General features: G+C 56.9%; 2 protein-coding genes across 2 annotated transcripts; one reads left to right on the top strand and one right to left on the bottom strand.

Annotated features, from left to right (window-relative positions):
- Positions 1-2,283: 2,283 nt before the first annotated feature.
- On the top strand, positions 2,284-3,683 carry IFITM1 (interferon induced transmembrane protein 1). Its single transcript, XM_010354645.2, has 2 exons — positions 2,284-2,779; positions 3,334-3,683. The coding sequence occupies exons 1-2, from the start codon at positions 2,594-2,596 to the stop codon at positions 3,523-3,525; spliced, it is 378 nt and encodes a 125-aa protein (XP_010352947.1). The 5' UTR covers positions 2,284-2,593; the 3' UTR covers positions 3,526-3,683.
- Positions 3,684-10,517: 6,834 nt separating this feature from the next.
- On the bottom strand, positions 10,518-11,732 carry LOC104655384 (interferon-induced transmembrane protein 3). The gene is made up of 2 exons (XM_010354836.2): positions 11,399-11,732; positions 10,518-10,832 (listed from the first exon to the last, which is right to left on the bottom strand). Exons 1-2 carry the CDS (start codon positions 11,645-11,647, stop codon positions 10,680-10,682), a joined length of 402 nt encoding a protein of 133 aa, XP_010353138.2. The 5' UTR covers positions 11,648-11,732; the 3' UTR covers positions 10,518-10,679.
- Between the last annotated feature and the right edge of the window lie 1,331 nt (positions 11,733-13,063).

Raw genomic sequence — 13,063 nt, 5'->3', positions numbered from 1 at the left:
GCTGACCGGGCCGGTTGGAGATGAAGCCTTGGGGAGTCCAAGCTGCCTTCCTAGCCCTAACCCAGTTCCTGGGTAGGGGCCACAGGACCAGAGGAGCCAGATTGTGGGTCTGGGTGGTGCCAGCTGATCCACTGAGTGCAGGGTCTGTAAAGTATCTCAAACTCTGATCCTAGGTTCTACAGTCGTGCTGTGATCCTCCGGAGCAACTTGGGGGCTGGCGGGGTCAGAATCTTCCATCCTCCAGCTGCGTGACTCCTAAACCATCATTTCTAATCTTGCGGCTAACGTGTTAGTCCTGCAAAGGCAAACTAGTCCCCAGGCAGGAAGGGGGCTTGTTCAGCCTTCATCCATAAACGTTTCTCCCCAGATCAGTTTGGGCGAAGCCCAGGGATGAGCCAGGACAGCTTGGAGGTTAGGAGCCAGACGGAGTCGGTTAGGTCAGACCTCCTTCACTGTCGTCATACTCTCAGTGATGACTTTGGCAAAGGTGGTTTCATTTCCATGCCTGCCCCTCAGAATCCTGCCCCCCTCTTGTGCCCTGCAGTTTCTTCCTCCCTAAACCACAAAACACCTTCCACAGGAAATTGGAGCCCCACCCCACTCTGCAGTCACGTTTGGCCTTTGATAGGAGGTCACAAAGCCTTGCAGGGAGTTTGTGGCCTGTTGGGGATTGGGTGGAGGGTGGTGGGGTTGGTGTGCGATTTGGGGAGGCCCAGCAGTGACTCCCAGCAAGGGCCAGGGCTAGTTCTTTTTTTTTTTTTTTTTGGCTGCAATGGGTAGGGAGGGGCTGATGGGTTTGGAGCTCAGTTTTTGAGATGGAAGTCTGCTAATGCTCCCGTCTGAATAAAGGCCAAATAAAGCCCTTTTCTTCCTCCACTCGGTGTCTGAGGGTTTTGTCTGTGACTCGTCCTGCTACAATTTCTAACATTACCAGTAATTTTAAAGCTAGCTTATTAAAGATTTTACTTAAGTCACATGACTGTGAAAAGTATTTAGGCTTTCTATTTAATTTATGAGTACTCTTTAAGTTTAAGCTAAATTTGGTAACTTGTGGCCAAAAACATGTAACAAAACATGTGTATGCACACACAAACACACATACACACTCAAGCAAAAGTATGGCTTTTACTTCAGAACTCCAGCCATGAGATAGTCATACAAATTCATTGGTTTACACAAACAATAAAAAGAAATGGTTGGATGCAAACAGTGGATTTTATCTCTGTAGAAAAGTAACAGCAGACTTAAAGCAGGCAGAAAAGAAAGCAGGAAGAGAACTTAAGAACATTATATTGGCCGGGCGCGGTGGCTCAAGCCTGTAATCCCAGCACTTTGGGAGGCCGAGACGGGCGGATCACGAGGTCAGGAGATCGAGACCATCCTGGCTAACACGGTGAAACCCCGTCTCTACTAAAAAAAAGTACAAAAAACTAGCCGGGTGAGGTGGCGGCGCCTGTAGTCCCAGCTACTCGGGAGGCTGAGGCAGGAGAATGGCGTAAACCCGGGAGGCGGAGCTTGCAGTGAGCTGAGATCCGGCCACTGCACTCCAGCTTGGGCGACAGAGCGAGACTCCGTCTCAAAAAAAAAAAAAAAAAAAAAAATAATTGTAGGTCCACATTTGGGCTTTGATTTTTCCTTTATGTAATTTTCAATTGTAATTCATGATCCTTGTGCCTGAGGGCTCCCTCCTGCTACTCAGTTGACAATTCCATGTCCCTGTGAAGGGGCCCCCAGGCCTGACAACCCCAGACTTGGTTTTGTCAGCCCTCCAGGTCTCTCCTGCATGGTTGCGACCCAACGCCTAGCACCCACCCAACCAAAGCCATGGGAAATGCTGGGACCCAGGAGGTAGGGGTAGCACATGTGTGCCCTGTGCTCCAAAGCTCCCCCCACAGGCCCCTTGTGTCTCAACACAGCCCCCTCTTCAGTCAGTGCTCCCCAGAGTCCCCATTCCTGGGCCTGGAGGGCTGCTTTAGGGCAGGAAACTTTGGCCACCAGGCCTCTGACCTGGGAGGTTTAGGCCCCAAACCCGCACAGAGCAGGACTGCAGCCCCAGGAAAAGAGCAAGGATTTCAGGACACGAGGCCTGTGACAAATGAGGTGAGGGCTTTGGGGGGGATTGTCCTGGCGCCTGGAGTGTGAAGGCGCCAGTGGGGGCCTGGCAGGGGCCCTGAACTAGGACAGTGAGGTCCTGTACTTGCTGACCTGGAGTGGAGAGAATCCAAGCCTGGGTAAAATCCCCAGGGTCCCCTAAACCCAAGACTTAGGAAGTCACTGATCCTGACTTGAGTTTCTGATGAGGAAGCTCCTCCCTTTTAACCTTCAGCCTTTCCTCCCACCCTGCCATAAAGTAATTTGATCCTCAAGAATTTATTCCACACCTCATTGGTCCCCGGCTAATTCACCAATTTATAAACAACAGGAAATAGAAACTTAAGAGAAATACACACTTCAGAGAAATTGAAACTAGAGGGGAAAGCAGGGCTCACTGAGCACCGTCCCAGCATCCGGACACCACAGATCCTCTTCCCTCCACGCTGAAAACCACACTTCTCAAACCTTCACTCAACACTTCTTTCCCCAAAGCCAGAAGATGCACAAGGAGGAGCACGAGGTGTCTGTGCTGGGGGCACCCCATAGCACCATCCTCCCAAGGTCCACCATGATCAACATCCAAAGCGAGACCTCCGTGCCCGACCATATCGTCTGGTCCCTGTTCAACACCATCTTCTTGAACTGGTGCTGCCTGGGCTTCATAGCATTCGCCTACTCTGTGAAGGTGCGTGTGGCCCCAGGGAACGCTCAGAGGGTGTCAGTGAGCCTGGAGCTCCACCTCCCCAGATGCTGCCTGGGGTGGGGACTTGTGTGTCCCTGTGAGTGTGAGCTTGTGTGTACCTCTGTCCCGTGTGTGCCCACGTCAGTAGCTTTGTCTGTGTGATCTGTGTGTGTGTGGCTTGGGGAATCTGCCCAGTGCAAGTCTAGGAGGAGGCTTCAGGAGGCTGGCTGGCTCAGTTTGTCCCTGGCTGTCCACTAGCCCAGAGCAGTTCTCCCCACAGCCCCATAAGAAATTACACCCTCACCTTCCAGACTGGCACCCAAGCTCTCCCAGAAAGTGAGAAGGGAACTCACAGGTGACTTCACCCCATGGTGGTGAGAATAGCCTATGCTGGGGTCAAGCCAGAGGGAGGATGAGCCCCAAGGCACCTGGAGAGTCTGAGCCTGGGTGAGGAAGGGGAGGAGGTGGTCCCTCATCTCAGGGCAGGAAAGAGCCAGGGGGAAGCTGGAGCCATACCACGTGGCTCTCAGAGCCCTCAGCTGTCTCCTCTCCCCCAGTCTAGGGACAGGAAGATGGTTGGCGACGTGACTGGGGCCCAGGCCTATGCCTCCACCGCCAAGTGCCTGAACATCTCGGCCCTGATTGTGGGCATCCTCATGACCATCGGATTCATCCTGTTACTGGTGTTTGGCTCTGTGGCAATCTACCATATTATGTTACAGATCATACAGGAAAAACAGCGTTACTAGTAGCTGCCCATAGCCTGCCACCCTTGTACTCCACTTTGCAATGCTGGCCCTCACGCTGGGGCTGTTGGCCCTGTCCCCTTGGTCCTGCCCCTAGATACAGCATTTTATCCCCACACACCTGTCCACAATGACATTCAATAAAGTGCACGTGCTTGTGATGATGCTGTGACTTCACCTGGAGTGGGGGCCCTGCTGCACGGTCCCAGCCTAGTCCTGAGACAGCCCAGTGTTAGCCCCTGCACAGTCGCATCCCTCGTCTGTGAAGCTCTAGCAGGGAGCAGGGATGTGCTCAGAATTCGCTGGTTTCGGCCTCCTGCCGTGGGCAGCAGCTGGACCAGGACTGTGGGGTGAGTGTTTCTCTGACACCAAGGTAAGGACACACTGTGTCCAGAATACCTTTGGGCCAGGACAACCCTGCCTGCCTCTGAGCTGGGTGGAGCAGCTCGTCTTGCAGATGTGTGCGGCTTAGACCCTGTGGGAAGGGCAGGGGCTTGGTGTGCGGCTTAGATCCTGTGGGAGGGGCAGGGGCTTGGTGCCTAGGGTAGTAGCTGAAGGAGCCTCAGGGCTGCAGCCCCTCCTGGGTGATCCAAGTGTGCTGGGTCCTGGCACCTGCCTCCTCCAGTCCAGCCGGGGTCTTCCCTGCTCCCCTGGGGTGGGGCGAAGCCCCCCGACTGTAGGCTGACTGCAGAAGCCAGTCAGACCCAGTGACTTCTCCACCAAGTCGGACGGAAACTCTGAAGTCTGAACCCAAAACTGGCTGGGCCTCCTGGGTAGAGGAGTTCCTGGGGCCAAAGCAGGTCCTCACTGTGGCGGTGGGGGTCCTCCCACAGGTGCCTTGCCCCTTGGGGGATTCTGGCTTTCACCCTGCCAGCAGTGGGACCGCGATGACAAGTCCCGCCTGCCTTCTGCCTCAGGCGGCGGTACTGCAGGGCTCTCCCGGGACCTAGCTGGGGACCGACCGCCCTAACTGTCCCCCACTTCCCTCGCCAGCTCACCTGCGGCGCCCAAACTGTGGGGGTCCCCGGGAGGGGGGCCATGGACGCGCATCAGGGCGCGCCCTCTCGCCGAGGGTTCCACTTTTGCCAGCGTGACCAGGGAGCGAGGCCGGCTCGGAGGTCCTGGGCATTGAGGGGAGGGCCCGGCGCCGCCGGGTCAGGGAAAGGCACTTGCTCCGAGGCAGGGAGGCCGGCGGGAGCAGCAGCCGGGCCCGGGGAGGCGGCGCAGCCAGGTGCCCAGGCCCAGGTGCGGGGTGCGCGGGTGCGGGGACTTTCCCGAGGCGGGCAGCGCTCGCGAGGGCCCGGGAGGGCAGCTTCGACCGGGAGCCCCGCGGGAGCTCGGGAAGAGGGTCCCTCCAGGGGGGAACCCCTCTGGTGCACCCAGCGAGGGCCCCGGGATCCCGCAGTCTTGAAATGTGACGGGAAGACTGAGGCATCACGAAGGCGGAGACGCAGCGCGCGTGGTGGGTCCTGGGTGCCGAACGCCAGCTCGCCACGGCCCAGCAGCGCGGCCAGATCCCGGTCCCCACGGGCGTTGGGTGTGCGCGGACCGCGGGGAGGTGAGAGGCCCGAGCCGAGAAGTTTCCCAAACAGCACTCGCGGGAGCAGAGCTGGTCGGCCCGGCCGCTCCTCGCCGCGGACTCGGGTCCCCGTGGACAGCATCCCCTGCCAGGCCCCAGCGGCCTTGGGCCTCTCCTCCTCTGCAGGGGAGACTCGGGCCGCCGGCTCTGGAGAAGGGCAAGACCAGGCACGGCGCAGGTGCTCTCGGTCGGGAGACGGCGGCCACACGGGGCGCGTTCACAGCGGGAGAAACCCTCCTGGGAGGGACGGGGCGGACAATTTGGGCAAGATAAAAAATCAGAGTTTAGTCCTCAATCATGATGAGCCGCTGAGTTTTGGACAAGGCCTATTGTCATTGAAACAATAGCCTATATGTCTCTGAAAGTCAGTTTGGCCCCAAAAACCAGGAATAATTAAGGGAAAGTCAAGATGGGGGGTGGGTTAGCTCAGCTCACAGTTTCAATAATTCTTCTCACTGATATTGTTACAGTAGGTAGCTCCTGCGGCTTGAGCAGGACAGGAGAGTGCTTCCCACCCCCAACCAGGAATGTCAGGCGACCCCTCAGGTGATGGTCAGATGGTTGTTACACCATTTCTCTAAAATAATAATTGGTATCGACCAGCGCCAAGGAAAGGCAGTCTCCCAGTAGATAGAAAAAACCCGAAACGTGGTCAGCAGCTTCCCAGTAAGACCTCAGGAGTTGGGTGAGTGGGCTCCAGCATGCGCATGAGGAGGTCAAATGGCTGGTTTAACTGATGCATGACCTTTCGCCAGCTTTCAGCTGGTAGGGGAAGAAGGCCTCAAGTGAGCATGCGCAGAGCTCCAGCAAACACCCTGCATGCAGCCACTCCCAAGTGCTGGCAGACCACCATGTTTGCAGATAGCCCCCATCAAGAGAAGGGGCGGAAGACGCAGAAGCCACCACATAAAACCCACATCGAAGATCTACCTGCTTCATGTCTCAAGTCGCCCACTTGGCCCTCTTCCCAGTGTAGTTCCTTCCTTTCATTCCTGCTCCAGAGCTTCCACTCCTGCTCCTTGCCTTGGTCTCTCCTTCTGCCTTATGCCTGTCAGTCGAATTCTTTCTTCTGAGGGGGCGAGAACTGAGGTTGCTGCAGAGCCATATGGATTTGCCACCATTATTAACAATTTCATGCCCTGTGACTCAGATACATTCCGCTGCTAACAACATAGTTTTTCCCAAGGTGGTTTTACGTTTTCAAAACTGGACAGATGGGATTTGCCCCTATTAACGTAAGTTTTATCTAAAAATCTAAAAAATGATGAGCTATCATCTAATCTCAGATGGGGGCATAGATGAGAAAGTGGCAGAAGGTGAGCATTGTGGATGCTGGTAATGGGTACGGAGGGGTTATTGATTTTAGTCTCCATTTGTTATGTTTCCCAAAACACAGGTACACAAACACCCAAAAATAGATGAGCTCCAAAGAAGGTGCTATGGTTACGCTTTGTGTTCCCACCCAAATCTCATCTTCACTTATAATCCTCGTTATGCTCGTAACCCCAATATGTCACCTGAGAGAGGAGATGGAGGGAGCTGGGTCACGGGGTGGTTTCCCCATACTGTTCTCCTCAGTGAGTTTTCTAGAGATCTGATGGTTTTAAGAGCGTTGGGTAGTTCATCCTTCATTCATTCTCCTTCCAGCCGCATTGTGGAAAATGTGCCTTGTTTCCCCTTCAACTTCTGCCATGATTGTAAGTTTCCTGACACCTCACAGCCATGTGAGTCAATTAAATTTCTTTAATGTATGAATTACCCAATCTCAAGCAGTTCTTTATACTAGTGTGAAAACAAACGAATATGAAGGTTAAACTCCCATCCTAGGCATATCTACGCTGCCAGAGTCAGGGCTGCTAGAGAATACCTTGGGGCAGACACATGGCCGGCTATCTGGCCTGATCATCTGGAATCTGCATCCAGGTCGCCAGACCCCTGAGCCTGCAGAAGCATCGACACTTCCTATTAAGAGCTAGCCATCGCCCTTGCTGGGAGTCACTGCTGGGCCTCCCCAAATCGCACACCAACCCCGCCACCCTCCACCCAATCCCCAACAGGCCACTGCCAGCCCCAACCACATCCCAGGCCACTTAGACCAAACTGTGGCCGGGTCCCGGCAAGCCAGGGGTGGATGTGGATGGAGCCTGCTCTGAGACATCGAGGGCTGCCTAAACAAACTCCCTGCAAGGCTTTGTGACCTCCTATCAAAGGCCACCCGTGACTGCAGAGTGGGGTGTGAAGGGGTGGCCTGCCCCTCCACACCTGTGGGCGTTTCTCGTTAGGTGGAACGAGAGACATGAGAAAAGAAATGAGACACAGAGACAAAGTATAGAGAAAAAGTGGGCCCAGGGGACCAGAGCTCAGCATACAGAAGACCCACGCCAGCACCGGTCTCTGAGTTCCCTAGTATTTATTGATAATTATCTTTACCATCTTAAAGAAAAGGAAGTGGCAGGGTAATAGGATCATTAAAAGGAGAAAGCAGTAAGACATATGAATAAAGTTCTCTGAGACATGAATAAGTTTAAGGAAAAGTGCTGTGCCTTGATATGCATATGTAAACATCTCCATAAACCTTTTTAGTGCATAAAGAGCAGCATTGCGCTAGCAAGTCCCGCCTTTCGCCCTAAGGCGGTGTTCTCCTTTCTCAGTAAACAGAACATACAATCGGGTTTTACATCGAGATGTTCCATTGCCCAGGGACTGGCAGGAGACAGAGGCTTTTCTCTATCTCAACTGCCAACAACCGCCAAGAGGCCTTCTTTCCTCATGTACTAGTCCTCCTCAGCACAGACCCTTCACAGGTGTCAGGCTGGGGGACGATCAGGTCTTTCCCTTCCCACGAGGCCATATTTCAGACCCTCACATGGGGAGAAGCTTTGGACAATACCTAGCTTTCCTAGGCAGAGGTCCCTGCGACCTTTGGCAGTGTGCGTGTCCCTGGGTACTTGAGATTAAGAGAATGGTGATGACTTTTCAACAGCAAGCTGCCTTCAGGCACTTGTTTAACAAAGTACACCCTGCACAACCCAAAATCCTTTAAACCTTGAGTCACTGCAGCACATGTCTCTTGCAAGGACAAGGTTGGGGGTAGGGTCACAGATTAACAGCATCTCAAATACAGAACAAAATGGAGTCTCTTATGTCTGCTTCTTTCTATATAGACACAGTAACAGTCTGATCTTTCTTTCTTTTCCCCACAGGGTGGGGCTTCAATTTCCTGTGGAAGGTGTTTTGCTGTTTAGGGAGGAAGAAACTGCAGGGCACAAGAGGGAGGCAGGATTCTGAGGGGCAGGCATGGAAATGAAACCACCTTTGCCAAAGTCATCACTGAGAGTATGACGACAGTGAAGGAGGTCTGACCTAACCGACTCCGTCTGGCTCCTAACCTTCAAGCTGTCCTGGCTCATCCCTGGGCTTCGCCCAAACTGATCTGGGGAGAAACGTTTATGGATGAAGGCTGAACAAGCCCCCTTCCTGCCTGGGGACTAGTTTGCCTTTGCAGGACTAACACGTTAGCCGCAAGATTAGAAATGATGGTTTAGGAGTCACGCAGCTGGAGGATGGAAGATTCTGACCCTGCCAGCCCCCAAGTTGCTCCGGAGGATCACAGCACGACTGTAGAACCTAGGATCAGAGTTTGAGATACTTTACAGACCCTGCACTCAGTGGATCAGCTGGCACCACCCAGACCCACAATCTGGCTCCTCTGGTCCTGTGGCCCCTACCCAGGAACTGGGTTAGGGCTAGGAAGGCAGCTTGGACTCCCCAAGGCTTCATCTCCAACCGGCCCGGTCAGCACTCCTGACTCACTGGCCGCCTACCCAGCAAATCGTCCTTCAAAACTCCGATCCCCACGTTTCGGGGGAGACGGATTTGAGTAATCACAAAACTCCGGTCTCCCCGGCAGCCGGCTCTGCGCGAATTACACTTTCCTTATTGCAAGTCCCCTGCCCCGATGCGACCAATGGGCTCTGTCCCGGAGCGCAAAGAGAACCCATCATGGCGTCACAGGACCGGGCTCCCAGGGTGATTTCCGGACCACCAAGTCCTCCCACAGGTCACTCCTGGATTCAGGCTGGAACCCCTGCCCAGGGAGGGGCCCCGGAGACGCGGAAATCCGGCCCCCCGCGGGTGAGGGGAGGTGGGAGCCCCAGAGCAGGGCCGGAAGGCTCGGCCGGGGGCGTGCCCGAGGGGGAGGAGAGGAACGCCCGTGCTCGTCGCGCGCTGCGGGTCTCAGGGTCCGCGTCCCGCCCACCCCCCGGGGTCCGGGCTGCGGGCGGAGCCTCCTCCGGGACCTGCACCTGCGCCGGCCGCCGCCAGGGGCGCCGCTGAGCTCCCGCCTCCGCCGCTTCTCCCTCCCCGCCCGGCGGGGCCGCGCGCCTCCCGCCCGGGACCCACTTCGGAGCTCGCCCCCTTTGGAACTCACCTCCGGGAGACCCCCGAGGGGGAGAGGGCGCTTCCTCTGCGTGCATCGCCCATGCGGCGCCTGGACCCCTGGGCCGAGAGCGCGGCTCCGGGTCTGGGGGCGGGTGAGGGTGGGGAGGGGGAGTGGATCCAGACCTGGAGTCGGGGGTGGACGGCGGGGCGGGGGCGCGCGTGGTCACCCCAGCTCCTCCCGCGGCTGCCCACGGGGCACCCCAGACGCCCACACCGGCGACCGAACCGAGGAAGGGAGCTGTAACCAGGTCGGGGCGGGGTGTCTGTCCAGGGGTCAGACCCGGGTGGAGGTAACTTCCATGAGGGCAGCTCCACTCCTCCTGTGCTGCCCCCACCGCGGGGGAGCAGGGACGATACCCGCTGGACTGGAGGCGGCAGTTGCCACGAAGCAGCACCTGGGTCACCCAGGAGGGGCTACGAGGCCCGGGGCTCCTTCAGCTGCTGCCGTGGGCACAAAGCCCCCTCCCTCCCACAGGGCCCGAGCTGCCCACATCTGCAGCGCTGGCTGCTCCAGACAGCTCGGTGCTCCCTCCACCCCGAGGAACTAAAGCCAGGTCCCCAGCACCACAGAGCAGGGTCTGGGAGCAGCTGGGGAGCCGGTGCCACCTTGCCCCTTCCTGGCCCTGCTGGGGGCTCCAGCCCTTCCCTCTGTCCTGAGCCGACAGCCTGGATTGCTGACAGGCCAAGAGCGTATCCTTGGGCCCAGGATGTCCCGGACTCAGCACTGACGTTCCCGGAAAGAGCCCACCTTGAGTCGGAGCTGAGACTTCCAGGACGCAGGAACTCCTCCCAGGGTCCTGGGTCCAGCTGCTGCCCACAGCAGGAGGCCCGAAACCAGAAGGCCTAAGCACTTGCCCCGTCCCCAAGAGCTGCAGAGGCCAGAAGGAGCGGTGCAGGGGCTGGCCACACTGCTAGGTCTCAGATCCACGCTCAGGACCCAAAACAGGACTCCTCCCCAGGTGAAGTCGCAGCAGCACCAGAAACATGTACACTTTATTGAATGCCATTGTAGAAAAGTGTGAAGATAAAGGGCTGATACAGGACTCGCTCCGGGGGCAGGGCGAGGAATGGAAGGAAGGTGGAGCACGTGGGACACAGGTTGTGGGCGGAGCTGCTGGCCTGAATGATGTCTCCTGATCTATCGATGGGCTTGGTAGATCAATACTGGGATGACAATGAGCAGAATGGTCATGAGGATGCCCAAAATCAGGGCCCAGATGTTCAGGCACTTGGCGGTGGAGGCATAGGCCTGGGCCCCAGTCAGGTCGCCAACCATCTTCCTGTCCCTAGACTGGAGGAGAAGAGATGGTGAGGGGACCAGGATCCCTCAGCTGAGAGCCATGTGCTGTGGCTCCCACTCCCCCCTGGCTCCTCCCCACTCTGAGATCAGGGACCACCCCCTCCCCTTCCTCACTCAGGCTGACTCTCCAGGGGCCTCGGGGCTCATCCTCCTTCTGCCTTGGCCCCAGTACAGGCTGTTCTCCCACCATGGGGTGAAGTCGCCTGTGAGTTCCCTTCTCACTTTCTGGGAGAGCCTGGGTGCCAGTCTGGAAGGTGAGGGTGTCATTTCTGGTACTGGGCTGTAGGGAGAATTGCTCTGGGCTAGTGGATCGCTGGGGACAAACTCTGAGCCAGCCAGCCTCCTGGAGCCTCCTCCTAGACCTGCACTGGGCAGATTCCCCAAGCCACCCATACACAGATCACACAGACAAAGTTACTGACGTGAGCACACACGGGACAGAGGTGCACACAAACTCACACTCACAGGGACACACAAGTCCCCACCCCAGGCAGCATCTGGGCAGGTAGATCCCCAGGCTCACCGACCCTTTGAGCATCCCCTGGGGCCACACGCACCTTCACGGAGTAGGCGAATGCTATGAAGCCCAGGCAGCAGGGGTTCATGAAGAGGGTGTTGAACAGGGACCAGACGACATGGTCGGGCACGGAGGTCTCGCTGCGGATGTGGATTACGGTGGACATCGGGGGAGCAGGGTTGTGGGGAGCCCCCAGCACAGCCACCTCGTGCTCTTCCTTCAGCATCTCATAGCTGGGAGGCTGGCCGCTATTGACAGGAGAGAAGACGGTTTGGACCGTGTGGTTCATGGTGTCCTGCGAAGGCCAGCGGTGGTCGGGTTAGTGGGATGGTTCTCAGTGGGCCCTCCCTTTCCCTCGTAGTTTCGATTTCTCAGCAGTTTCCTCTTTCTGGCATTTGTCAAATGCAGAGTTGGCCGGGGCCAGAAGAGGGCGGAACAAATTCCTGGAGATCAAATTACTTTGGGACGGGGAGGAAGGAGGCGCTGAGGGCTAAGAGGGGCTTCCTCTCTAGAGCCCAAGTGAGCACATTTATCATCTTGTTAGGGGTGTGGGGGTCCTGGAGACTTCCCCTACGTTGGGAGTCTCCACACCGCAGGCCAGCAGCTGCAGGACCTCACTGTCCCGGTTCAGGGCTCCTGCCAGGCCTGTGCTGGTGCCTCCACACGCCAGGACCCACAGCAGTTCTCCCAAAGCCCTCGCCTCACTTGTCACAGGCCTCATCTGTTGAAATGCCTTGTGGTTTCCTGGGGTTGCAGTCCTGCTCCGTGCAGGTGTGGGGGCTAAAGGTCCCCGTGTCTCCTGGTGCAGGTCAGAGGCCTGGCGGCCAATGCTGCCTGTCCCAAAGGAGCCCTCCAGGCCCAGGAACGGGGACTCTGGGGAGCACTGACGGAAGAGGGGGCTGTGGGATGCCAGTGGCAGAGGCCTGGACGGTGGAGTTAGGAGCCATGGCCTTTTACCCTGGAGGCCCACCTGGGTGAAGGCTCCCAGACCCGCTCCACGTGGCCCAGCAGCACCCAAGGTGCCCAGAGCTCTGGGTGTCTGGTCCCTGGGGCGCCCTCCAGATTTCCAGGTTCTGATCATCTCTGCCTCTTCCCTGGGTCCTCACACGGGTGCCGGCCGCTTCCTGCAGTTGCCGCCCGTTTTTCCCATGAACCGGTTTGTGCCCCTGAGCAGTCCCGGAGGTTACGTCCTCCCTGTGGAAACACCTTGTGTGGCCTCTGGGTTTCTTCCTGGACCCTCCTTGGCAGAGGCTATTGCGGCAAACTGAGCTGATGCTGTGCGCTTGGCTCGTCAGAGGGGGTAGTGTGGACAGGGCTGGCAGGGGAGGGGTCACAGGGGCAGGAACGAGGCCTCAGGCCTGTGTGCGGCGCGACCTGTTTAATTCCTGATGTGCTACATGGGCCCATTTTCCTGGGCTTATTTGCCCACCAGGCCAGACTCCCCGGAGGACATCGCTGAAGGTGGAACTTACAGAGATGGGCAGCTGCTCACCCTGCCGTAGCCTTCGCCTCAGTGGGTGGTCAGGTCCACATTAGTGACCTCCGGAGTTCACATAACAGTAGCGTGCAGCCGTGTAATTGCAGAGTGATGTGTTTGAGTAATGATGACTTTGGCTCTATAGGATAAATTGTATTGATAATTTATAAGATTTAAAAGAGACTGTGTCTACTGTCAAATCACAGTGCTTCTCGACATTAAACACCT

This window comes from Rhinopithecus roxellana, chromosome 15 (genome assembly GCF_007565055.1).
Source record: "Rhinopithecus roxellana isolate Shanxi Qingling chromosome 15, ASM756505v1, whole genome shotgun sequence".
In the NCBI taxonomy this organism is placed as follows: Eukaryota; Metazoa; Chordata; class Mammalia; order Primates; family Cercopithecidae; genus Rhinopithecus; species Rhinopithecus roxellana.
The sequence above is the reverse complement of the archived record's forward strand: the minus strand, read 5'-3'. Positions and strand labels throughout refer to the sequence as shown.